General features: G+C 53.8%; 2 protein-coding genes across 8 annotated transcripts in view; one reads left to right on the forward strand and one right to left on the reverse strand.

The window, feature by feature from the left end:
* Window positions 1-10,851, forward strand: part of BICDL1 (BICD family like cargo adaptor 1) — an 82,314-nt gene extending 71,463 nt beyond the window's left edge. For 4 of the 6 annotated variants that reach the window (XM_019649085.1, XM_019649088.1, XM_019649086.1 and 1 more), the window contains 2 exons: window positions 4,598-4,718; window positions 7,322-10,851. In XM_019649085.1, coding sequence (XP_019504630.1) covers window positions 4,598-4,718; window positions 7,322-7,483 — 283 coding nt within the window. In that variant the 3' untranslated portion in view covers window positions 7,484-10,851. Of the gene's footprint in view, window positions 1-4,597; window positions 4,719-5,500; window positions 5,610-7,321 lie in introns of all 6 variants that reach the window. The other 2 variants (XR_002124739.1, XM_019649087.1) reach the window with 2 other exon arrangements.
* Window positions 9,448-26,755, reverse strand: part of RAB35 (RAB35, member RAS oncogene family) — a 20,314-nt gene continuing 3,006 nt past the window's right edge. The window contains exons 2-6 of one of the 2 annotated variants that reach the window (XM_019649091.1): window positions 21,471-21,521; window positions 18,122-18,245; window positions 13,271-13,395; window positions 13,069-13,193; window positions 9,448-11,767 (exon numbers count right to left, since the gene is read on the reverse strand). In XM_019649091.1, the coding sequence (XP_019504636.1) occupies window positions 11,639-11,767; window positions 13,069-13,193; window positions 13,271-13,395; window positions 18,122-18,245; window positions 21,471-21,521 (554 nt within the window). In that variant the 3' untranslated portion in view covers window positions 9,448-11,638. The remainder of the gene's footprint in view (window positions 11,768-13,068; window positions 13,194-13,270; window positions 13,396-18,121; window positions 18,246-21,470; window positions 21,522-26,755) is intronic. The other variant, XM_019649092.1, reaches the window with a different exon arrangement.

Raw genomic sequence — 26,755 nt, forward strand, 5'->3', positions numbered from 1 at the left:
CCTCCCCACTGGACTGGGCCAGAGCAGGTCACAAGAACATCCCATCAGCTCATCCATAAACACTTCAGTCTAAATCTCTACCAGAAAAAAATTCTTTTTGTAAAACACTCATCCATAAGACAGTTATCACACTTGAAAAAAACTTACAATGTCTTAATATCATCTGGTATCCAGGGTTCACATTTCCCCTGTTGTTCCATAACTGTCTTTTTATAATTGATTAGAATCAGAAGCCAAAGTCCATATATCCCATTTAGTTGATATGTCCCAAAAGTCTGTAACACTTGCCCCTCCGTTTTTTAGTATTGCATTTATTTATTGAAGAAACTGGATCATTTGTCTCACCATTTTCCTACATCCTGAGTGTAATTGCATCCCCAGAGCGTCATTTAACGTTTTTCTCTGTCCCCTGTATTTCCAGTAAATTGGGTAATTTTTAAATGTTTTTGGGTTTTCTTTAGCAGAGAAGAAATTCAAAAAATTTGGAAATACGCAAGCAAAACACCTATTGACATATTCCCAACCCGCTGTAAATTGTTTATCATCCACTCAGACTACCCTATTCATTGAGTGTAAGGAGATAAAAAGAACTAAAAACTTGTCTGCTTTGGGGACGCTTTATAGCACATTAATAACAACATTTGTGCATCACTTTATTGTTTATAAAACACTTTCATCCTTTAATCCTCTCAGCCACAGCAAAAAGTAAAAATTTTTCATTCCAATTCTACGGATGAGGAAACATAGCTTCTACCTCAGGCCTCTGACTCCTGTTCCTACATCCTTGCCCCTTACCATGTGGCTGCTTGTCAGGAAGCTGAATGAGATCATTTGAAACAATTTGTAATTAGATACTATGTGCCTTTGAAAAAAATAATAGGACACATTTTAATTTCTGACTTTAAAATTCCCCACACCTTCCGCCTTCTCATTTCCACACACACTTGTCCCCACCCTAATGTTCTCTTTAATCATTTTCATCATCTCTGTTTCTTAGTTTTACCATTGGGTCCCCTTTTCTATTTGCTTAGAACCCCATATCAGGTTATCAGTCCGCAGTTCATTTTTACCCAGTGAGGCTCACAAACCTATGTGTTGTCAAACAATCTCAAAAAGAGACTGGAGGCTTTGGCTAGAAATGAATGATAAAGATTTATTCAAGGCTCTTAGTGTTTGCAAACTGAGAATACAGCTAGGCAAAAACTCAGAAGTGTTCCAAAAAAAAAAAAAAGGTAAGTTAAGAGTTCCTAAAATTCTGCATTCTTAGCCCTAGGATTGGTCCAGGACGGTTGTCAGTCAGATGTCAGGCGGTCTGGGTGATGAATGCCAGGTTGTCTCAAGGATGGGGGCCAGGAGGGTCTGGTCACATCCGGTGGTCTGGATACATGAGTCCTTCAGGGGGGTAATAAGAGGGTTATCTGGAGGTCTGGTATATATCCAGATGAATATCCAGACATTGACCCAGGACTGGAAAGTTGAAAAAATTTAAGTTTCCAGGCTAGTAAAGCAAGAATAGAGTCTTTCCTCATGCCTCAGCCTTCACAATGTTAATCATTTTAGCAGCTTGATTAAAGTGACTCCATTTTATATATTCCCTGTCTTCACTCTTTCTTTAGTATCTTTGCCACTAGATTCCTGGTAGATTTAATTAGTGGATACTTGAAGAGCAGTGTGATATTTTGGAGTGGGAGCATACTTTGATGAATAACAAAAGGTGAAATTGTGTCACACAATTAGGGCATAAAATGGTAAAATTAAAGTACTAATTGTGGAAGCCCATTGGGGATAAAAAGCAGAAGGAAGTTAGAAGTAGAGCCTGGTTGATCCCCTTTTCTCAACTAGAGAAGCTGAACATCAAGTTCTGACCATATTCTGTCATCAGCATATGGGAGGTGGGAGATACAACCAGAGAAAGTACCAGGGTGCAGGAAAGAAGCAGCAGCAAGTTGTCCAGTCCCCCTCCGTTAAAATAAGTGGAACGGTGCCCTGACACCTGGGTGACAGAGGAGGCCACCCAACCTCCATGAAACCTTAAAATACATGCCTTTCCTAGCCTGCTGTCAAGGAGCCCAGTTAACCTCTTGGAGTCTGAGCAGGTTTGCAAACTCTCCTCCCTAAGTCCTATTACAGATTCTCTGCCCTGACCAGGGAGAACCCTGCATGAGGCCCCCATCCTTCCTGGACCCCGTAGACCAGGGCTGGACCTTAGGGAGGGTGTTAGATCACTCCAGGGGGACAGTTCTCTTTTTGTCTCTGAGAAATGGAATTCTTGGTGTACAAGAATTGAGACAACAGACCTAAGGAATCATTTAAATATGGACCTTAAGAGTTGACACTATATGCTTTCATATACGTCATCCCTGATTCTCCGTCCTGGCTGCCATTCAGAATTATCTGGGAACTCCTAGGATGCCAGGGCCCCCTCCGGAACAAGTCATTCTGAATCTCTGGGTCTGGGGCGACTTCTAAAAAGTGTCCCCTTGACCTGCCCCGTGATTCTAATGTGTAGTCATGGATGATTACAAGGAAAATTATGTCCTTCTCTTCACTGGGCTGCAAGAATCTTAAGGCATTTCTCATCCTGTGCAATAGATGGGTTCTAGAAGAGTTAAGCAACAAATTTTATCTCCTGGCAGGCGAAAAGCCCTCACTAAAAACAAAATTTGTGGCTAGCAGTCTGCCTTATAAAAACAAAAGGAATCAGTCAGTTACTAGTGGTTTCGCGTAAATAAATAATTCTGCTAGCCCTTTGAAATATCCCTTTTAAAAGCTGCTTAATACTCGTATATCGATCAGTGGTTTCTGCAGCTTTGCTTTCCGGGCCTCGGGTTTCTCATGAATGATAAGCACCGAGGTTCCCCAGTGAGCAGACGTTCCCGAGGGTGCAGTACAAGGCTGGCATGTGGAGGAGGGCAAGGCAGGACCTGCTTCAGGAGTTTTTCTGGCAGGGGACCTCCTCTAAGCCCAGCGTGCAGCAGCTGCCACTGGACCTGCCCCCTCCGCCCGGCGGCATTAGTCAGCATATTTCGGGGTCTCCGGGTTGCTCGTGGCGCCACCTGCCGGGAGACGCCGGGAGCTCATGAGGCTGCGGCGGGGCGGGGCGGAGCAGGGCGGGGCGGGGCGGGGCATCAAAGGTACTGACGTTCCAGTACCGAGGGAGTGGCTGCCTGGGCGTCCATGACAACCGGCTCCAGGGGAGGGTTTCCGCTGTTTGCCACTGGCCAATGGCAGGGGCTGTGACGGTGCAGCCTCTGAGACGCCGGTGCTCATTGGACAGGCTCGACTCCTGTCCCTGCAGCTGCAGTGCGGGCGGACCAGAGGGACCAGAGTGCGGCTGGCTGGCCTGAGCCGCTCCTCTAGGAAGGGTGGGCGGGGCGCCGTTCTGGGGCAGTTGGGTGTCAGGGGAGGTGGCCTGAAAGCCCGAGAGGAAGTGCTGGTCAGGTGGTGGCCTGAACGCTTTACCCCAACTGCTCCGCCTTGGGGCCGCGCTTAGCTTGGTGTAGTCGGCTGCGTTCCTGAGGCCCCAGCTAGGCGGCCTTTGCAGGCGAGTCCTCTAGCTGCCCTTGGGCCGTGCACATTGGTCGGTAGCCCTGTGCAGTGAGGACACTTTTACTAGTTTTTGTCGTTTCGAATGTGAAAGGTAATTAAAGGTTGATGAAGACAAGGGCTAAACAATGCTCATTTGGGCATCCAGTGCCACCTCCACAGAAGCTGCCGGGTTAGCACTTTACATTCCCGTCTCCCCTCACCGAAAAAATGTTGTTACATTGAGCTATGATTCAGCAGTGTTGGGGAAGATTTACAAAATAATGTGTGAAATATGTCAAAATATGAAAATGTAAAATGCAAATGTGTGTTACCCATCAGCAGTCATTATCCACAGATAACCAGGTAGACCTTTGGTCTATGACCTTCAAATACACACGGACAGTTTTTCTTTTTACAAAGCAGGTATCGTACCAGACCTTGTTTTTGGTGCTTTCCTCCCCCAGGCCCAAATACATTATGAGTATTTCCCCACTGCCGGTGAATATTCAGTGTCACACCTGTTACTAGGGACTGGACCCATCATAAAATTTACCACCAGTCCCCTAACTGTTGGCTACTGGGATTAGCTGTGGTGATCACCACTGTGCTGTGTGGCCACCTTTGCAGATGTGTGTATCTCTGAGATCCCTTAAGGGCAGGGCATTGCTAGTGAAAAGGAGGGGACCAGGAAGCCAAGGTCCCCCACCTTCCACTGCGACTGGCCTTTTGGGGGAGGGATCAGCAGCTCCCTAGTGCTGTGTGTAAGGCCTGTGATTTCCTCTGGGTTCCAGTCCTGATTTAAATATCACTCTCAACCTCTTCTGTGAGATGGGGTGACAGATAACCCCTTCACCTACAGGTTGGTTAGGAAAGTTGAGAAAATGTCGGTGAAAGCATGTTGCGAACTCCCCAGCCCTCTCCAGGTGGCATCATAGTTACTGTTACTGTTTGTTGTGAATTTGGCATCAGAGCCTGTTTCCTCGTCCTGTGGACTCCAGGTGCCCCAGGTAAAGAACCTGGTGCTTCTGGCACAGGGTGTCCATGCTCCCCCTGGCTTGTCTGTTTGCAGGAAGAACGCTGTGGAGCTGGAACTCGCCAAGTGCAAGGTGGACATGATGTCTCTGAACAGCCAGCTGCTGGATGCCATTCAGCAGAAACTGAACCTCTCGCAGCAGCTGGAGGCTTGGCAGGTAAGGGGAGGGGAGACAGGCTCCAGGAGGGGGCTGCGCACTCAGGCAGGCAGACTGTAAGAAGGAGAGCTTGATCTTGGAGGGTCCGAGGTGCGTGGGTGAGCAGCGACCCCCGTCTTCACCTGGTGAAATGGAGGGCTTGTGCCTCCCCAGTCCGTGGGGCAGAATGCCTGAGGGTGCTCTCTAGAGCGATGAGCCCCAGGTCGTGCTGTTTGGGGCTGTGGTGACCTCCAGGTTTGGAACTGGGGCCTCCTTCAGCTGTTAGCATGGAGGGCCCAGGAAGCCCTGTGTGACCGAGGGAAAATTCACAGGCGGATATAGCTCAGCAACCCTCAGGTTGCTGGCAGCTACTGCTCTTCCCTTTCTCAGAAGCCAGCTTCCTTTTTCCGAAGAATACTGTCCTGTGCGAGCCTGGGGAAAGTGAGTCAGTGTGTCCTTCTCTAGGACGGCTGTTTTCAGAGTCCGTGCAGCCTGCCCCATCCCAGGCCCAGCATGGGTGCCCCGGGGTTGTACTTGCTTTTCCTTGATGAGGTTAGGGTAGTACAATTTCAGGATATGGGTGTAACTCTTCACCTTGCTCCCCAAGAAATCCTAACCAGACACCTTCGGCTTTACCAAGCAAACCCCGCCGTGGAGGGCAGGCTAACGGTGACCGTTCCTCCAGGGGTCCTGCTGAGCTGGCTGCAGGAGCACTGACCCCCAAGCTGGTACCTGGCTCCTCGGCCAGCTGGCCATTCCCCAGCTTACTGCTCCTGTTCTCTTCTCTTCTCTCCTGGCTACAGTTTGCTTCCTCAGGGCTTTTTACTATCTGGCTCCTTTGGTTTCTGATCTAGTGGCCTTTCTCAGTTCCCGTATCAACAGCTTTAGTTGTACACCCCTCCTGCCTTTGAGGTGAGACTGAGCCCTCGTCCCATTCCCCCTCCCCCTGCCACCTCTTTCATGGCCCACCGTGTTCTGTGTGCCGGGGTCCAGCGTCATCTCTGTGCAGTGTGCCCTGCCATTGAGCCCCGGCCTCCGTCCTCCCATCACCATCACATCCAATGAATGCTGCATCACGTGACCCAGTACTGACAGTCTGAGCCATTTCTGACCAGCTGACTCCTGGTTTCTTGGTCCCACCTCCTTATAAATGGCTTGTTTTGCCCACAGAAGTAACGGCAGGCATGGACTTAAGAGCAGTTCGTGTATGTGTATATACTATTCTAAAATGATACATACGATCCAGGGGGTTACCTTGACAAACTTTAAAGTATCAAAATGCAGTTTGCAAGGTGCCAGAATAAACACTGGCAGCTTTGAAAGGGTTTCTTTCTAAAGAATGCTTTAACATTCCTACTGTTGTATTAACAACATAGATTTTATTGAGCATGTGCCAAGTTCAGGTGCCGAGAGGTTGAACTGGAACGCTGGAAGTATGGACTGTGTCTCCGGTTTCTGGGAGAAGGGGTGCGGGAAGGAATTTGAATATGAAGAAAGGGATGGGAGGAGAGGAGAGCAGGACGTGAGTATGGAGGGAACAACAGTTCCATACCTACCCGGTGACATGGCCAAGAAAGTCCCTTTGTTTCACACGGAAACCTGCAAACATTTGAGTGACACCCACTGGTGAGAGCTTGGGTGAGAGTGTGGGAGGTGATGGACAAGCTGCTCAGGGAGTGAGGCCCCGCCAGCCCCACTTCCTGCCGTCATCAAGCGAGTGGCTGCTCAGACCCCGCGAGGTTCGAGGCTGAAGGAATCGGGCCGATGTTTGTTAGGTTTCCCGCTGGTTTGAACAGGACAGGGCTGCTTCTCTCTCTAAAGCAGTGATTTCATACTTCGTTAGTGGCAGAATGCCTTTGTCCAGTGGGGCCTTGCACAGAATTGGAAACTAGTAACTAGAATAGAGTGGAAGCCCCTCTGGAGGAAAAGCTGTTTTGTAACGTCAAGTCTGGGCAAGTTTTCTAGGCAACTTTAACAAATTGGAAGGGGAAAGGTGCTGCCCCAGTGAGGAAGCCAAAAAGAAATGGGCCTGTGGGAACAAGACAAGCCCTGAAGATGGTGATGAGCAAGGGTGGCACCCAGGGAATCTGTCCTTGCCATATGCAGCTGCCAGTGCGTAAGTGTCAGTAGTCAGGCTGGCAATAATTTGAAGGGGGAAAAGGGGGCAGAAGCCCCGAGGCCAGGCCATTGAGCTGGAGGTCAGCGGTGGGGTGGGTGGTGGTCAGCAGTGGGGTGGGGGGTATACCAAGTGAGAGGTACAGGAGACACAGGAGGCGGGGCAGAAAGGGCCAGGCACTGGTGTGGGGCCGGTGGCCGAGGTGGACAGACAGGGAGGTGTCAGCAGTAGCCGTTCTGTGGACCTATAGAGAACAGACCATATATGGGGTCAGCCCAGAGGGAATGCTAGTGAGGAGAGGCGAGCCCAAGCCCTGAGGAGACTGGAGGGCTCACGTGGCTCGTGTGTCCTGGTATTGCATCTACACCTGCTTTCTTGGTCAGGGCAACCCTGCCTGCAGCCGCTCATTCATCTCATCCCTCATCCTCATCTCCCGTCCTTGCCTCCCTGCCCACCCCCAGCGCCAGGTCAGTGCCCCGCTCAGCCCCCTCCGCTCTGCCCTCTGCAGGATGACATGCACAGGGTCATTGACCGGCAGCTGATGGACACGCACCTGAAGGAACGGAGCCGGCCTGCTGCTGCCCTCTCCAGGGCCCACGGCGCAGGGCGCGGGGACGAGCCCAGCACCGCTGAAGGCAAACGGCTCTTCTCATTCTTCAGGAGAATTTAAGTTGGGAGGAGTCCGGCCAGTGAGAATGGGTGGACTGGAGGCGACTGAAAGGGGGTGCAAGTGAGAACCCAGGGTACAGTGTTTGCATGCAAGGGCCCCCTAGGCCGAGCCCAGTGGCTGCACTGCCCACCCACATGGGGGCCCGAGTTGTCCCGGAGGGCCTGCTGGCCTCTGGAGTCGTCCCTCCACACAGGGACAGGCAGGCACCCTGTCCCCACCGCCCAGCCAAGCCCGGCCTGGGCTCCCCAAGGATCTGCTGTTGAGCAGAGCTCAGGCTGCCTCCAGAGCGGCCCACAACACACCCGCCCCTCGGTGGCTCCCCGTGCCCAACCCCATGCGCTGCTGCCCTCCTGTTGTGGAATTTGGGGGACAGGAGAAACGGAGGCCCTTTCTGCATGCCTCAGGAGGCTGTTGCTGCCCCCAAGTGGCCTGAGCCTTGGGGGCCTAGTCCTGCAGGGCATCGAGCCCAGGTCTGAGATCCATCCCTCCCCAGTCCCTGACCAGGGAGTAAGGGGAGGTGGCCCCTCACCCACATGCATGCACCACTGCCAGGAGCGCCTCTGTGGGCAGGAGACCCAGCCCTGATGGCTGGGGCTGTTCTCAAGTGCTCAGCCACAGTGGGTCTGGCGGCTGGGCTGTCCTGAGCCCGGACGAGGAAGGGCCTGCCCCCTGGGCGCCACGGCTCTCCCTCCTGGCCTCCGCCCAGGCCTTGGCGGGCCTTCCCCTCTGCAGACTTGAGTCAGCCAGCCCTTTCCCCGTTGTGGGGCCAGGGCTGCGAGCGGGGGTCTCATCCTCCTCGCACAGCACCCCCTGCTTGCCTCACATATACAAGTGCTTGGTTCAGCCAAGCAAGTCCAGGCCAGAGAATGGCCCCAGAGGGGTCAGCGGTCAGCCAGCTCCACCTCAAGGGCAGCGCTGTCACACGGGGTGGATGCCTGCAGATTCTGCCCACCAGGCCTGCAGGATAAGCCCCCCAACCTGCTGCTTCTGTCCTTGATCCTCAGCAGCCACTCCACCTTCCCTGCTGAGGCCCTGACTCTGAGGCCCCTGGGCTGAGCCAGCCGCAGGCTGCTTCCCAAGGGCCACCCACCCCCCTCAGCTGGGAAAGCACAGCAGGGATGAGCAGAAAGAATGTGCCTGTAGATATGTACATACCACAGTGCTGTAATTTTGTATGTAGCAATCATGTAAATACACGTATGGATTTTATAATATACATATTATATATAAATCTATAAAGGCATATTTTTAGAAAAACAGCGCACCACTGCTTCTTTTGAAAATAGTCTAAGAATAAAATGAATTTCTACAGACCTTCTCGCCTCAGTCATTGGGTCCCTGGAGGGGTGGTTTGGTCGGAACACAGCTTACCTTTCAGAATCGTTCCTGGCTGGCATGAAGGGGCAGCAGTAGTGAGTCCCCCCACGCACCTGGGAGGTCACCTCATACACTGGGACCCAACCAGCCGATTCTGCCAGGAGGGGCCCCCCTCTCCTGGAGGGTGGAGATGTCCTGTCAGTGACAGCTGTTTTGGGAGCAGTGGCCAAAGGCGCCGCCTTCCATGCCCACCCGGGCCTGGGCTCCCTGCCAGTGGTGCAGTTGCCCAGCCACAGGCAGGCCCTCGCGGCACTGCTTCCCAAGCCTTGGCAGAAACTTCAAGCCAGAAAGAAACCACTAGAGGCAAAGCTTCCACTGCATCCTTCCGGGCACGCAGAGAATAAACACGGCACTTCCCCTGGCATCTTACCACGTGCGCTCCTGGCCAATACGTCAGACCGGAGCAGCTCAACCTGGACCGACCCTTCATGGAGAGAATGAACTTGGCTTCTAAAAGTGTCCCTGGGACTCAAGAGGCACCTGTGCAGGACTCGGACGAGAACAAACAAGAGCTGGACACAATGGGGGGAAGAAGGCAGGCCCACCCAGAGCACAGCTGGAGGAGAGGAAACAGACCCTGAAGAAAATTTGGCAGCTTGAACCTTTATTTTTAGTCCTTTTTTTAAAAAGCATAATTAGAAACTTTCAATACAGAAATAATCCTAGCAAACCATTTAAAAGTTTTGTTCAAGAGGAATTTCACATCAGGTCCACCAGGACGTCGGTCCATCCCTGTGCGCCCCCCACCCCCACCCCCCATCCATGCGTACTAACACAGCGGGACAGGCACACTGTCATCACCAAAGTTACCCCACCACTGGGTCTGGGTCCAGCTGTCAGAAGCCATGATGGTTTCTAGCCTGGGCTGGCAGTGTCCAGGACCCCCCTCCTCTTATTGTTTGAATTTGCAAGCACTGCCACACTGGCATCACCTTAATGCTCAGAATAGTGTGCCGTCCACCCTGGGAGCCCCGGGCCCTGCGCATGTGTGCAGGACCCATGATCAACCAGGATAGTCTGAGGACAGAGACCATGCTTTTGCCCCTGGCCCCCCAACCAGACAAGGCTGCCTACCAGCTGGCCCTGCAGCCGCCCTCCACAGCATCGCCCTCCCAGGCCACCTCTTCCAGTGACTCCAAAGTGAGGGCCTGTCACATGGAACCACGATGTTTTGGCAGTTTGGGGATGTGGAGAAACAGGTCAGAAGAGAAACCCCCAGTTCTGATTGATTAAAAACCCACCAAGTGTTAAGGTGGAAAATCTGCAACGTGATCTGTGATGTGATTGTCCACTCAGGGCTTCTTCACCTGGTAATCGCATAGGAAAGGAAATCGAAAATGCATCATGGTGTTGAAATAAATTATCCCAGGTTACATGATCCTTTTAGGGGAAAGGTGAAGTGTCCCGCGGCGGGAGGGAAGGGGACAGTATAATCAAGTGCAGATAACCCTGGTTTTTCCTCCACGGGACCAAGGGCGGGTCAAAGCTGGCTGGTTCCCAGCCCCACCTGCTAAGAAATCCTCATGCTACCTTTGTCCTAACACAGTCCTGTCAGTGATCCAAGGCAAGGCTGCCTGCCACCCAGCGCCGCGGCATCGTCCCCACAGTCCAGCAACCAACAGCACCCACCCCCACATTCAGAGGTGCCTTGGTGCTGCATCAGAGACCCAGGAACTCAGTGGGAGGCCCTGGGCTGACACAGACAAGGGCGAGAGGCCCCTTCTTTCCCAAGAAACGTCCAGGAAGGCAGAGCTGCTGCTGTGCCAAGAGCCCGGCCCCACAATGACAGGAAGCCATTCACTTTTTCTAAAAACACTGGACTCAAAGCAAGGAGGCTACAACTTTTGCTGCTGTGCCAACCAAACCTCAGGAAGGGGGGGGGGGGAAGTGTGAGGGACTTAATTAGATTGATTTGGCTTCATTTTATCTGTTAAAAATCACACTCCTAAGCCCCATCCCTACATAAACACACCCTACCTTTCTGCCGGAACTGAAACAGGTCGGTATAAACAGAAGCTATGGCTCCCCTGGGTTTGTAGCTCAGAGGCGTCTAGAAGGCAGGACAAGAAATCTGTTGGCCAAAGGGCAGGAGTGATCCTGCGGAACTGAAGGGCTGGGCCGGCCTAGGGCAGGGCCTGTAATAGCAACCCCGGGCCTACCTCAAGGCCAGGCTTCCCCAGCTGCCAGAATGGTTAGGGGTAGGGGTGGGGATGGAAGGGAGCGGGGCTGGGCACAGAGATGGCACAGGCCCTGGAGACGGGCGAAACCCAGGGACAGAAGTTGACGACGGCCTGCAGGAGAGAACAGGTAACATGGAGCCCACGCCACCAGCCCAGGTCGGCAAAAGACGTGGCTAGAACACAATGCTGATCCTCAGGAAGCTGCTGGCGGTAAGATGGGATGGGGAGGGGAGGGTCTTTTGCAGCAGGCTGGCATTAGGGAAGCAAAGCCAGAGCAGGACGAGGGTGACGCGATGGTTAAAGCAATATACATTATGTACAAACTCTGGTTAATCAGTCCGCTCGGCTGGCAGCGTCCTCGCTGGGCCCAGGCGCCTTGGCCAAGGGGCGGGGGCACCAGAAGGGAAGGGCAGGCTGTCCAACACCTTCTTGGTACTCGAGGGGGAGGGGAGGAAGTGCCGATGGCGCCTCCAGATACAAAAACGTGGAGAGAATTCTTTAAATAACGGCATGAAACTGAGACTGTCCCCCAGGAGCCCGTGGGCCTCGGGCCGGGGCGTGGCCGCAGTGCAGTCTCTGCAGGGGGCTGGGTGGGGCATTAGCAGCAGCGTTTCTTTCGTTTATTGTTCCTTGTGAGCTTCACCACATCGTTCTGTTGTTGCTGCTGCTGTTTCGCTAAGTTGTCTTTCTTTGCTCGGAGGACCAGCTCTGTGATGCAGTTGAACATCTGCGAGGAGGAAGGAGGCAGGGCAGGCCTCAGACCTGGTGGGGCGGCCACCTCACGGCTGCGCAACCGTCCCAGGGCCCAGCTTTCTATTTGTACTATGAATTTTTTTGGTATGTATGTCCTCAAACCCTTTCTAGAAGGAGGTGGGAAAGTATAAAGGTCAAAGAGGAACAGCATCAACGACCAATGAGCTGTGTCCTGGGGAAGTCGATCTCAGAATTTTCCCGTCTTTTCTTTTAAAGAGGAGGAACGAACCCATTTCCTTTAGCTATAATCTTCAGATAAGACACATAAAGGTGCCCCTGCTCTGGTGACAGGCTAAACGGACCCAGAGCCTGCCCACTGCATGCCACCTCACTGCACGTCCCGCCTAGAGCCTTCCCCAGACCACCCCACGACATCCTTGCGATGCCAGTGTCCAGTGGAACCCACCTACCACCCCACAGTCCTGTCCGTCCCTCTGCTAGGAAATTACCAAGCACTTGACAAGTAGCTGCTGCTTCACAACCCGGGAGGCAGGGACTCAGCCCACCCCAATGTACAGAAGGAACAGATGGAGCCTGGAGAGCTAAGTCTCCGCCCAAGGTCACTCGGAACCCACCCAGGTCCCCAAGCAGAAAGGCGTGTATTGTGATCCTAACCCTAGCCCGACTCGGAGGCTCCTGGGGTCAAGGACCCAGTGAGGATCCGAGCTTCCTTGGGCCTCTGGACTCCACATACCACAAGGCAGGATTCCCCCCAAACCCTGGGTGTGGCCCAGCTTTTGTCCCACAGACTCCCGCCTGCTCTCCAGCAGGCCCAGGGAAGGGAAGGGAGGCTGCCGGGGGCTCCGCAGGCTGCGGGGCTGTGTGGCCCACTGCAGGGGCTCACCTGAGAGCTGGAGGCCACAGGGAAGGAGGCCAAGGCCCCAGGGAAGGCCAGAAAGCAGGAAGAGGGGACAGTAGTGGGGCCAGGGCAGGGACAAGGAGGCGGAGGACTGAGTGGAAACTCTGCGTGGCTGTGGCTGAGGTCTACGTCTGACTCAGCCTAGTGCAAGCTAAGTGCTATTCCTTAAGCTGGAACCTCAGCCTCCCATTTGAAACGCGGGACTAATTTACCCAGGAGCCTTGAGATATAAGACGAGCTAACACCGCTGAAGGGCCTAGCACTATGCCTGGCACACAGCCACTCAGTAGCCGGCAGTTCCTGTGACATTCTCTGGGGGCCAACGGGGTACCCTGGGCAAGACGAGCAGCGGGGAGGGGCGGGCCACGGTGGTGGTGCAGAGGGGGGCCCCACTCCCACCCCGGCCCAGGCCTCACCTCCTCCACGTTGACATTCTCCTTGGCGCTGGTCTCAAACAACTGGATCCCCATCTGCCCGGCGAACTTGTAAGCGTCTTCCGTCTCCACCACCTTCCGCTCAGGGTCATCGTTCTTATTTCCCACTTCAAGGCAAAGCAAAGTCAGCCCGGCCCTGCGGGAGCGCAGCCCACTGTCCCCACCCCGGTGGGTCCAATCTCACCTAATATTCGGCACACGTCATCACAGTTCTGGTTGATTTCGTGAAGCCACCGCTTGACGTTGACAAAGGACTCGGCACTGGTGACGTCATACACCACGATGACCCCGTGGGTCCCCCGATAATACCTGTAGGCCAGGGTCTGCGTCAGAGCTTCGGCCTACACAGGAGCAGCCCCTCGCCCGGCCCTGCCCGCCCTCGTCCAGACAGCGGCCGGGGCACTGGCGAGGGGCAAACGCTGTCCAGCAAGACCCCGTCTCCTTTCCACCGGGCCTCGCTCGCCTGCACCTTCTCGAACCGCGTCCTGGCCAGCAGGAGTGGGGGGCTCAGCAGCGCTGCTGCTCACACTTGTCACCAGGGCCCCAGTGAGGAGGGAATGCAAGGCCCCAAGGTGGCCAACCAGCTTGTTCAGGGTCTGCCACGAGCTTGAAATGTCTCTGAAGTTCTTGTTTTAATTTTTGAATTCAGGCAACTTTTGCTTTTCACATATTATCACTATCCTTGTTTTAAATTAAAAAAAATCTTTCTCCCCTGAAATCTTACTAAAATGCCATTCCTAGAAGATGTACCAAGGTCTGCACTCCCTCCCCATCCTGCCACTCCAGGCTCATCCATGCTGGTGGCAGGCAGAGCATGGAACAGCGTGGGCATGCAGGTATGACCGGGAAGAGGGCGCCCACATATGCCACCATCCAGCTGGAAGATCTGGAGGGTGTAACCATTCCCCTCCAGACACTATGTCCCCACTCATTCGCGTGAGTGCCTTCTCTGACCCCATGGCAGGTGACATCCCCCCAGAGCTGCAGCGATTCTCACTCAGAGAATTACGAGGTAAGAACCATTGCCTGCAAGGGGCCGCACTCCTGGGCTGACAGGCTGCTTCCCCCCGACATGCTGGCTGCCACCTGGCCCAGCCCCAAGCACCTCCATCCTCCTGAGGCGTAGCAGGGCCTGAGCACTCGGCCCGAGCCTGCGGGAGACCTGCGGTTCTAGGTACCAAGCTTAGCAATGATGGGGCAGCTGGGCTGGTGGGCGCAGCTGTATTCTCGTCTGCCTGCCCGTCAGCTCTCTGACTAACTCTTCACATTCAAGGCCCAACCACAGGGCAAAGGCCAACCCAGCTCCATCTCTGAAAAGGCTGTGGGACCCTGGGAAGGTCACTGCATGCACATTGGCACACCTCAGTTTCCTCAACTCTAAAATGGGGATACCAGTACTTAACTCTTGGTGTGGTTGCGAGGAATGGAGGATAACGCACATTTTCACAAGGGTGGGCGAGTAGTGAACAGTCAAGAAATGGTGGCTCTTAACCATAACTATTAATATTCTTTCAATGACAATCTGAGACCCCTGACAAAGGTGGGAGAAAACCAAGGGACGGCATGGAAGGCAGCAGTGAAGGCCGCTTCCCTGAGCTGACTACCAAGGCTGTGAGCAAGAGGAGCCTCTACTGTACTCTGGGGTCAGGGCCACTAGTCTCCCCCACCCCACTGCTCCACCCCTAAGACACCCGCTGAGATCTCCCAGGGCTTCATTCTGACCCCTGCTTTGCCCTCCCAAGGACACAGTGCCCCCTGCCTTGGGGAGCCCTAACAATTGAGCCATCTAGGCACTGGGCCCCCAGAACCAGCTCTTGGCCTGGCCCTGGCCCCCTGCCCTCCGGCAGCTGCTGCCGAGAGTGCCAGGTTACCACCACGTTACCAGCTTGGTGGACGCCCACCTGAACGGGTACAAGAGTGCAAGCCAGGAACCAGGGGGAGAGACGATTGTCCCCGGCCAGCAAAGTAAGTGTGAGCAGTAGAATGGATTTCCTTCCAAACTCTGCTTTGCTGAAGACTACTGAAGATGCCACGAAATGCCTATGGCCACAGCCCAGCACACAGCCCCCGTTGCCCTCTGGGCACCTCCACCTTCTTTGGGGCCCAGGTAAGGAAGGGGCCTTTATAAGAAAACACAGACAGGGAACTAGTCCAGGAATGAGGTTGGGGGCTCAGAGCTCCGGCAAGGAGCGCATCAGTGCCTCTGGGCTTCCTGTTAGCACTGCCACCAGTCATGACGTCCACTCACCACGCCTTACCTAGCTCTGTGCCAGGCACAGCACCCAGCGCTTTATGTCCACTACATAATCTTTGCAACAACCTGGTATGACAAACAGGAGGGTCGCCATTTTACCAGTGAAGACATGAGTGACCCGAGTAAAGTCATACAAAGTCATGGTGCCTGGGTCTGAGTCACGGAGCCTGGGTCCAGGACCAGGTATTGAAGGGGTTTCCCTTCCTTGTCACCTCTCCCTCTCACCGCGCTATCAAACACCTCACTACCTTCTCCCTAAACCCACACCCCCAGCCACATCTCTCAGGGTCAGCAAACCCCAGCGACCAAGAGACCAGGAACCATGAAAGGGTGACAAGAGGACTCTTTCTGGTCAGGCTAACAGGATGCAACTTTAGTTTCTCTTTTAATGTCCTGAACCAGAAATGGCCACACTGGTGTACCCTAACTGCCCCAACCCCTGAAGAGAACGAACTTCTGAACTAGTCCAAGACTCCTCCCTTCTTCACCAGCTACCCTCACCACGTGTCGAGTCTTTCCATGGTCCCTCAACATAGCCTGTAGTGCCTCCTGCCTCATGAGGGGCAGAGGAGGGGACACCGAGATGGAGCTACCCTCAGCATCCCCAGACAGACAAGACGGCCAGCAGGGGCCGAGCTGGTGCCCACAGGCTGCCAGCTTGCAGTGTCACCCGCCCCCTTTCTCAAGCACCCTGAAACTAACACACATTGCCTGCAGGCAGCTGAGTAGCTCCAGTCTCCCCAACAGAATAAAAGAGGCTGTTCACCCCCTTCCTGCCCCGCCCTGAAAGGAGCTGACTACATGGCAGGAGTGGGGGTGGGGGGCGGCTGTGGCTCCTCTGCTAAAACAGCCGGGGCATCCCAGGTCCCCACAGGCCCGATATTCTCGGCTGCCCCGAACTCTGTGACTGATTTTTAACCCACAGGAGGCCCTAGAGCATCTGCCACCCGCCTCGGCCCAGGTCCCTTGAGGGAGAGGGGCCAGCAGAGAGCAGGGACTGGTTAAACGAAAGACCTTTAGCATCAGACGGACCTCATTTCAACTCCTGACTAACCAACCAAGCTAAGTCACCTCACCCTCTTTGGGCCTCACTTTTCCCATCCATACAATGGAGATAACCACAGGCCTCTTTATCGGGATGAAATGAAATGAAGTAGGCAATGTCCTTAGTGACAGTCACAGCCCAGAGGAACTATATCTGGGGTCAGTGCCTTGATCTGACCAAGAGGTCTTGTTCTTGTTCAGGCCTGGACACACGGGCCCCCCACAAAGAAGTCCATGCTACCCACCCCAAGGAGCCTCTGACCCCAGCTGCCCTCTTAGGGCCTCGCTGGCAGCTGCTGAGACACACAGGGGCTCAGGCAGCTCATCAGAGGTAGCCGTAGGGAAAAAAAGAAGTTGCCACAAAAAGCTGCACAGGGCAGTCCCCGAACTGGGGTCCCCTGGGGTTTCAGGGAGTCACAGACCAGGGCGCACACGTGCTCACTGCAGGGCTAACCCAGTGACAGAAACCCACAGAAGCTGCTCGGGATCCAGCCCCTCAAACCCCTTGCCCAGGGCCGCGCCCCCTCTCCTGCCTATCGGCCCTCCCTGCCCCACCAGCTCCCGCCGGAGTCCCCCCCACACTCCCCGCCACCGTGCAGGGACTCCATCGTTTCACCTCCCTCAGAAGAGCCCGCACCAGCCTGGGGTCCGCCCATCTCCATGCTGAAGGGAGGAAAGGGCTCTCTGGCTGGGAACTTCCTCAAACACCTTCCCCAGAGCCCCCATTCCCAGGCGGACTCCTGCGGGAGGCAAAGGAAGAAGCAACGACTACGGGCCAGCCCCCGGCTCCTACTCTGCATACACCACCGTGAGCAGCTTGGGCTGCCGCTCACTGGGAGCAGGGCCCCTCCGGAAGTGCCCTGACCTGTAAAATAGGGACAATAATAGTACCGACTGTGGAGGGCTCCATGAGACCACCTGCATGAAGCCGAAGCACAGAGTACCTGGCACATAGGACTCAGCATTAAAGCAACGCCTAAAGACAGCCCTCTGGGAAACAAGCACAGAGAGTTTAGGCAGCTTGCTCAAGGTCACACAGCAGAACAGAAATGTGAATTCCGAACTGTCTGCCTTCAAAGCTCTGCTCTTTCCTGGAACCTGTTCCATTAACAGCCCAAGAACCAAGAGCCCCTGCACAGGACTCCTGCCGTCTGGAGCTCCAGCTGGGTTTTCCTGTTTGCAGCTAAGAACCACAAAGGTACTATGGCAGCAGCACAGGAGGGCAGCCTGCTGGGACAGCCGGGTTCCCAGTAACCAGCGTTAGGGAGGCCTCCTACGCACCAGTGCCCCTTCCAGGCCTCCCAACAGAGAGAAGCCAGCTCCAAGAAGTCAGGGTGGGTAATGGGAGGCTGCAACTGACACCCAGCCAGAGTAACTGCTACTAAGCGTCTGACCACCAGCTGAAGCCAATATCATCATCATCCCATTTCACAGACAAAGGAACCAAAGGCCACAGGGTAGGCTGACGGACGTGTCTGATCCTGCCAGCCCCGGAGCCAGGGTGCTCAGCCACTGCCCACCCACCGGTAGTGGCCACGGCTCGTCCCCACCTCCTCCCACATCTTCAGGAAGCAGAGGGCTCAGCCTGACACCACCCACTGTGACCTGCAAGGGGCCACCTCCCAACAGCCTCAGGGCCCACCACAGACATTTCTACCAACACCCAGGACTAGTCGCTCAAGTGTGCCCAGCTGTCCGTGGGAGGGGTCAGGGTGCGGGCCGGCCGGCCTGACTCACGTGGAGGTGATGGTGCGGAAGCGCTCCTGCCCGGCGGTATCCCAGATCTGCAGCTTCACTTTCTCCCCATTGATCTCCACAGTCCGAATCTTGAAATCCACTCCGATCGTGGTGATGTAACTGCCTACACACACACGCACACGTTAGACTGTGCCCTAAACTGCCCAGGTGACCCCAGGCTCCACAATCCCCCTCCTCCCCCCACCGCCCACTCACTCTAGGGGCCTGGCACATTCAAGGTCCCTGAATAAGAAAAGACACGGTCCCTGCTGTGTAGGATTCCAGTGGAGCCCACAGTTGAGGTGAGTGCCACAGACAGGATACAATGAAACTAAGTGGTAAAGAAAACAATTTCAAGAGGATGAGTGCCACAGAGGAAATAAAACCAGGAATGTGACTGTGAGGAGGGGATTGAATTAGAGTGGCCCAGTCACAGACAGGTTAAGCTGTGGCCTGAGAATGGTGGGAGACCTATCATACACTCTGGGTTTTTTTCTTTTCTATTCTATTCCAAAGATTTTAAATGACCCACAAAATTAACATCCTAACACATAAACAAGTCATGACCTGCAATTTGAAAAACACTGCTCCAGGCAGAGGAGACTGCAGCAAAAATAGCAATGGGGGGAGGGGGGCCACGTGAGGTCAAGCTGACAGTCAGAGGCAGGTAGGGGTGCAGAGGCCTGATCTCAGGGCCTGATTTCCACAGCTTGGACTTCCTCTTGTGTGTGACAGGGAGGCACTGAAAGGTTTCAATCAGAGCATGAGCTGCATTGTAAATAGCTCTCCTGGGGCACCTGTGTGAAAGATTGAGTTGAAGAGAACTCTTGGCCAATGGAACAGTGCTGTCCAGGCTTACAAAGGCCCGAATGCTAAGACAGCATGTTCTCACTCCATATGGCGCTTACAATATAACACAGAGCTGCAGAAAGCACGGACGGGGACACACGGACGGACACACACACACACACACACACACACACACACACACACACACACACACCACTCTCTCTCTGAAAGTGTCGAAAGTGTAAAGGTCAAAGTTCAAGGTGGGGTGGAGATCAAGGAAGGCTTTGGGGAGGAAGTCACATTCGCCTATCTTGAAAGAACAGATAAGATTTCAAAGGTTGAGATTGGGGGTGGGGGGGACAGGGAAGACACCCCACCCAGAGGAAAAGAAGGGAGGCAAAGCAGAAAGAGAAAAAGTTCAGAAAACAAGCCAGCCGCTGGCCCTCTGCGAGCCCTGGATGACGCCAAGGAGTGTGGCCCAGCACCTAGGGCTGCAGACACTCAAAGGGCTGGTGGCTGGTGGCTGGTGGCTGAGAGAGCCAGAGCATGAAACGAAACAATGACAAACAGTATGCGAAAAGAAGCTGGAAAGGTGAGCTGAAAACAGATGATGAAGACCAGTGGTTTTCAACTGGGGGTGATGGGGTCCCTGCAGCGGACATTAAGCAGTGTCTGCAGAAATTTTTGTTTGTCACAACAGAGCATGGAGGCAACGCTACTGGCATCTAGTGGGTGAAACCCAGGGGTTTTGCTCAACATCCTTCACAGAATGGCCCCCACAATACAGAACCCCAGGGCCCAGAGTGGCAACAGTGCTGAGATAGAGAAACCTTGCAGAGGCCGCTGAGGTTTCCATAGAGGGGTGCCCCTGCCGGAGGCAGGGATAGCAAGATGAATGCAGCAGTCTGGGCAGGGCTGGGTAGGAGCTGCTGTAATGCTGCAGGCGACAATCAACTAAGATACTAGTAGTAAAAACAAAAAGAGGAGAGACACTGCAAAAAACAGCCCTGGAAAGGATGGGGAGTCCGAGGGACATAAGGAGGAAGAGGAATGTTTTTCAGCATCATGAGAAGCTGTCCATTAGTTACCATTCTTGAACAGAAGGTACCAGCAACAACAAACCGCTGGGATGTACAGTGAGGTTACCGACTCCCAGGCACCCTGACTTGTAATATCGCAGGTGACCTTCTCAATACCCCTCTGTAGGAGGGACGATGCTTAGCCCCACTTTACAGATGAGGGACGTCCATGGTCACACAGAGAAGACAGCTCTTTCCACATCACACCACTGTGGTGCCGCAGAGCTACTGTCGGGAGAAACACACTTCTCCACCGAGCGAGGCGCTGGCCATGGAATCACTTCCTAATTGTAGCTCAGTCCTCAATCGCATCACAGGGAATTCTACAGTAAGTCACGTCTCATCCTGGATCAGAGAGGCCAAGCCGACACGAAGCCTGTGCAATAACCCCGATGTATTCGACAAAGGAGAACATGTCTCACTTCAGTGACCTGGGAAGCACATACTTAAACGAGATGGCACTTTTTGCCAACAGGCTTAGCAAAAATGCCTACCAGGACCCAGCTTTGATCAGCATTGGCCCAGGCACTTTAAACCCCTTCGGTGGGAGTGTCAGTTCACTTAGGGCCGCTTCTTTGAAAGCTGAGTTGAGAGTGGTGTGAAAAATGCACAGAGCCCCTTGCCCTAGTCTCCCCACTTCTATACAAGAAGAAACATACAATGTATCCCAAGAAATGCAGCACCATTGAAAAGAGAAGCAAGCAGGAAGCATGCAGGTATCAAGATCACTGGTAGTGAGGTGACCGGTTGGCTCAGTTGGTTGGAGCGTGGTGCCGGTAACACCAAGGTTGCCGGTTCGATCCCCGCATGGGCCACTGTGAGTTGCACCCTCCCCAAAAGAGTCAACTATGCCATTGTAGCATGAAAGCAATGTGTAACGAATGACCGAATGACTGGCTGTTCCCCAATTTAAAAAAAAAAAAAGGAGCAGTGGTAGTGAGTGCTGTGCACCCATGCGCGAAACCTCCAGCCACTCCAAAGAAACAGAGGTCAGAGGTCTCCCACAGCTGTGGGTGGGTGATCCTTCACAGGCTGAGGGGTAACACGCTGCTGATCCCCCCCCCATGTGGAGTTGAGAAGTGGGACACACATCTCACTGAACAGAGGCTCCCAGGGCACCAGACGGGGGAAAGGGAAGGGGCAGCTTTCATTTTTCACTTGATTGAGTCTTCCTGTTTGAATTTTACCCAGGCATGTACCAACTTGTACATTTTTTTTAACTTTTTCTTTTTTGTAAACGTTAGGGCACAAAAAAGACCCTGCGTGGCAAAAGGATGGGCCTCTAAAGATTTTTTTGAACAAGACAGGTTAAGACCGACCCGAGACTTCTAACATGTGCCTCCCCCCGCCTCACCCTTTCCCTCAGCCAGCAACCAGGACGACAAGGTTTCCGACAGTCGGCAGAGGCAGGTGTGCTCTGGCGCCAGGGAAAGGGATTTCAAAACCGAAACGCCCCAGCAGCACCCCAGGGGCACACTCACCTGAGAAAGTGTTGTCTGCAAATCGTAACAGTAAACTGCTCTTGCCCACACCTGCAGGAGAAAAAGCAGAAGATGAGAGGAGGCGCGGGTCCCCTCCCTCCAACCCAACCCTTCCTTCTTCAGGGAGATGACACCCAGGTCCTAACTCCTAAGCAGCTCAGCGGGACCCCTCTCCCTCCTCAACGCTGCTTCTGACCTCCCTAACCCGCCAACACCAAGAACATCTCTCCCACTCATCCGTGACCTTCTCCTCCGTCCTTGTGTAAGATAAGCCGCCCCCAAATGCCCCAGGGAGAGATGAGAAAGGGGCTCGTGCCCAGAGCCTGCGCCGAGGGTGAGGCCCCAGCAGCCCAGAGGAAGGTACCAGATGACAGAAATAAAGCAGGGGAAGGTCAACCAAATGATACTTGCCCCAAAGGGTGTCTAAACCATGGTCCCTAAAAACCTGCACATCATGTATGGAGCCTCAGCTTGTTTGCGGTGAGAGACGGGGCACTGCAGAGCTGGAAAGAACCCTTGAGATCATCAGGGCTATTTTGCAGGTGAGGAAACTGAGGCTCAGATAGTGTGAACCGACTGGCAGCCATCTTCCCCTGGCTGATGTCACTGCCAGCTGGATCAGTGGGGAGGGAGTGTCCGCCCAACAGCTCCCGTGGGCTCAGAGCATTTCCCTTGTCACAGCACCTCCTGGGACACCGGTTCCCAGAACAGGCAGAGCCCTGGTAAGCTGGGCTTCCCTTGACTTCCACGTACAGCAGCTTTAGCCTGCCAAGTACACCTGTCCTGTGTCCTCCTGTCCCATCCCTGCCCCCACCGCCTCTAAGGCCAGCTGGGTCAATCAACCACAGAAGGAAGGTATTAGCACGCACAGAACACTGTGTGTAGTGGGCACTCTGCTGCTGCTCCTATAATTCCAGCTGCATCTCTTAAGATGGGGCAACAGGCTCCAAAGGAGCTAAGCAGCTGGCCTAGGGGCCTCCGCAGGAAGTGTGCAGCTGAGAGCTGAATCCAGGGCTGTCTACTGCCCAGCGCTAAAGCTCTTTCCAATACATTCTGCTTGGGCAGTCTTCTTGTGCCTGTTTCAGGAAGTAAAATAAAAAAGAGCCCAAAGGGGCTCCTGCATCTCACTCCTGGTCGATTTTTAGCAGCAATGCTATCAAAGCTAGATATGAGGAGCTCTTCACCTAGGGCCTCAAAACCCACCGAGTCCCTAAATCAAATTTTGAGTGTATGTGGATACTTGTGGGGAGGAGCCCGTAGCTCTCAGCAGCTCCTCACAGAGGGGGCACTGCCTGCAACCCCATCCTCAGCTGCACTTCACTAACCCTAATGAACCCAGACATCCTCTCTGGGCAGTCCTCTCTGTTGATCTTATCTGGAGGCTTCTCCAGGTGAGTCAGTTGTCCTGGGAGGCCCAGGAAAACTTGCTTCATGAAATGAACTTGATTCTGACCTTCCCACTGGCAGGATGGGGGTACCTGCTGCTCAGCCCCTGTGCCTGCAGCACTCTTGCTCAGAGCCACTTCCTCATTGCTGCCTCTGCAAGGCTTCCTGCTGAGCCCAAGAAGAGCCCAAGTCCTGGGCTGGGTCCCTCGCGGCGTTCTGCCCAATGCCAACACCCCATCGGCAGGGCCGGCTCCTTTGCTTCTTCCTGGAGCTTTCTGGGTCCGCTTACTCAGCTAAAATCTGTGTCTCGGCCACTAGGCTGTGAGTTCCTCTAGGAAGATGATGCCTCACTCGCCCTGGACATTCAGTGTACTGGAGGCCAGGCCCAGCACTTAGTAGGCGCCAACAAAATACTGTGCAATGAATTTACGACTAAACGAATGCCAATCACACTGACAGCTATGCTATCTAACACTGTGACTGCAGCAGTAACAGGAGCCAAAGCAGTGGTTTTCCAACTTTTTTTGGGGGGGTGGAGGGAGACAGCAGAATCCTTTTTTAAAAATGTATTGTATCTGACCCCCATGTATCTAAAGCAGATAAGCGGGAAGTGCTCTCCCTGCGTGAAGCAATGAAGCAGCAGTGTTCCCTCCAGCCTGGCCTCTCTGGGTCCCCTTCACTCACCCCCAAGCTCCTCTGCAGAGCTGCTGAACCACTAGGCTGCAGAAAGACCACTACAGTCACCACAGTCACAGCTCCTCTGAGCCTTAGTTTGGGCCTGTCACCAACCTCCAGCATTGCTCTTCCCTTTAAAAGGAACAGACACCCACCCTGAGAAACGCCATCTCCTAAATATACCTGGTGAGGCCTCCTTGGGAAAACACACTTCTACCATTCATCCAACAGCACCGGCCTAAGGGAGTAAGTGATAGGTACCAATCTAGGTTCACCACAGCCAAAGTAAACAGCTTCCCAAGGGTCTTATCTAGTGTGACACCCAACCAGTCCAGCCCCATCATCTTTCACCCTGCAAGGAGCACAGGCCCGGCCCTTGAAGCCTCTTGGTAACCAGGAGACATAGATTTATTTGGCAAAAACCTCACACACCACTCCCAGTCATCACTGCTCTCCCTGCATCACAGTCCCCTGCTTTCTGCCTCTTGGGCTACACAGATGCTCTAGTCCTCCAAGAGCCTCCACCGAAGTCCCCACCCCCAGCCCTGCTCCTCCCTTGGGCTACAGTTCCCTCATTCCGCTTTGCTTCTGTCTGAGACTGTTGAAGACCTTTAGACTTTCAAGTAAAGTCTTCTCAATTTTAAACCTGGCTCAGCAACTAATTCACGGTAGAACCTCACATAAGTCACTTCCCATCTCTGAGCCTCAGTTCGCGCCTCTGTAAAGGCAAAGGCTTTACCTAGACCTCTGACGGCCACTCCAGCCTCTGGGTTCTAAGAATGAGGATGGCTGGCCCCATGGATCCGACGAAAAGCTGTTACACATCAGAACCAATGTCAGAAGAGCAGAAGAGAAAGTGTAGACCCTTAAACATACAGAAGAGCTGCAGAAGCTGAGAGAATGTATTCCAGAAGCATGTACAACATGGGAGAGTGGGAAGAAGAACTCTAGGTTTATAAAGAAAAAAACCAGCATTCACTGAGGGCCTGTTTGCCAGGCCTGACACCAGCTGCTCACACACACCAATCGCTGTGCATTAACTCCTGGCTTTGCCTCTGATGAGCTGTGCGACTTTGGCCAAGTCGGTCAGCTCCTCAGAGCCTTAGTTTACTTATCTGACAAACCACACAGGCAATGGGTGAGAACCAGATGAGAGAATGTCTGTGAAATCATTTGATAAACCCAAAGGAAGCATCCACATAAGGAGCCCGGGTCAGGAGAATGTATGACACTTGTCTGCTTGCTCAGTTACCAAAGCTTAGCTTGAACTTCCATGGCTAACCCATTTCCCAGTTTCCTAGGCGTTTGGCTTTGAGTATCAGCTCAGTATCAGGAGACATTGAACTACAAAGCATCTGCCTCCCCTACACAACATAGTCCTCTATGCTCAGACCGAATCAGGAGTCAGGCCACATAAATCTTGACTCAGAATCTTCCCCGACACCTGACTTCTGAGTGAAAAATCAATAGACCATGCAAAATGCACTTTGAGGAAGGGGGGCAAAACCATCCCCCTGGGTTTTACAAAGAGAAAAACAAGCTGCAACTTCTTACTGAGTTTATGCTTTTCATTTTTGGCTATCAACACTGGCCCTAGATGTCTTGCAGGGGGATATAAGGACCCTTGACCGTGGTGGGCTGACTGGAACTCCAAAAGGAGAGAGATCACCGAGGTGCCAGCCCCTCAGAACCAAGGCCAGGGCTGAAACCAATCCAGTGAAGGCCTCGCGACCCAGAGGAATGCCAGAGGCGACCTCCAGGAGCAAGTCTATACAGCTTGTCTGGTTTTCTTTCATTCAAACCACAAACTCCTCCTTTCTAACTAACTCCTTCCCCAACCACAGCTACTCTTAATCTCCAGAGTTAGCCCCTAACTTTTCCCCTCACCTCTCCCCTTCTACCTGTAACCACGGAAACCTCAGCCATCCTTCACCTGATCCAAACCACCAACCACATCCCAACCCAGCTCCACAGTGGGACCAAAATCCACCCACTTCCCTGGCAGAGCTACGACACTGTCACCCAACACGCCTACATCAGGGTCTTACAACCCCTTTGATTTAGGCCCCTCTTTTCCGTAACAATCCATGGGCTCCACCACCAACCTGACCTGTGCCACCAGTCACGTGACCCCCTTGCCCGCACTCAACTCAGGTCTGCTCTATAAACTCAGCGTGCTCCCAAGGCTTCTTCCCCATCATATAATTCCAGCACCTGAGTTATGCTCCCATAAACCCCCTGGGGCCTCTCCCTGACCTCTGGGTCACCCCCCTAACCCTGCTTACCTGCCACACTCCAAACACCTCTAAAACCCTCCATCCTCTCCCAGAAACCAGTCTATCCCTTCCAAGGACATTTAATATTCATTCATTCAACAAATATGTGTTAGGCACCTGCTGGATGCCAGGCACTGCACTAGGCACTGGAGATGCTGCCGTCCACTGAGCTAGCAGCTCTCCAAGAGTGTGGACATGGCCAAAGCACTTTTGTAATTCTGGCTGACCCCGTCCAATCACATCTAATACACAGTAGGTAAGAGCAAATGCATACTGAACACTCACTGTGTGCCAGGCACTGTTCTGAACAGTGTGTGTGCATTATCTCGTTGAACACTCAAGCAGCGCAGTGAGGCAGGTCCTATTATTCCATTTTACAGGTGAGAAAAGGGAGCCACACAGAGAAAGTAATAATAATTCGGCAGGAATGGGCTAGGCCCTGTGCAAAGCGCTCTACCTGCCTTACCTCATTTAAGCCTCATAGTGATCCCCGGAGGCAGGTTCTGGGAATACCCCCACTTTGCAGAGGAAGAAACTGAGGCTTACGAGAATACTGATCACCACATCCATAGCTAACATCTACGCCAGGTCAAGGACTAAGCACTTTTTCCAGCTTTAGCGCATCGAATACTCACACCACCCAGCGCGGCAAGTCCCCACTTCTCAGATGAGGAAACTGAGGCTGAGAAAGGCGCAACAACTTGCCCAAGGTCACAGCGTGAGGAAGCTGGTAGTCCCCAGGACTCGAACCTGGTTCTCTCCAACTCCAGGGACCGCGCGACTTGACCAAGGTCACACGTGAGGCAGCGGCAGGCGCGGTGAGTGGACTGGGCGCCCCGGCCCCGGCCCCCGCGCGCCCGGCCCTCTGCTCCGCAGCTCCGGGCCCCCAGCTCTCCTTGGCGCGGCCCGGAGCCCCTCGGCGCGCCCCGCGACCGGCGGCCGCCCGGC

The sequence above is a fragment of the Hipposideros armiger genome, unplaced genomic scaffold, assembly GCF_001890085.2.
Source record: "Hipposideros armiger isolate ML-2016 unplaced genomic scaffold, ASM189008v1 scaffold_129, whole genome shotgun sequence".
In the NCBI taxonomy this organism is placed as follows: Eukaryota; Metazoa; Chordata; class Mammalia; order Chiroptera; family Hipposideridae; genus Hipposideros; species Hipposideros armiger.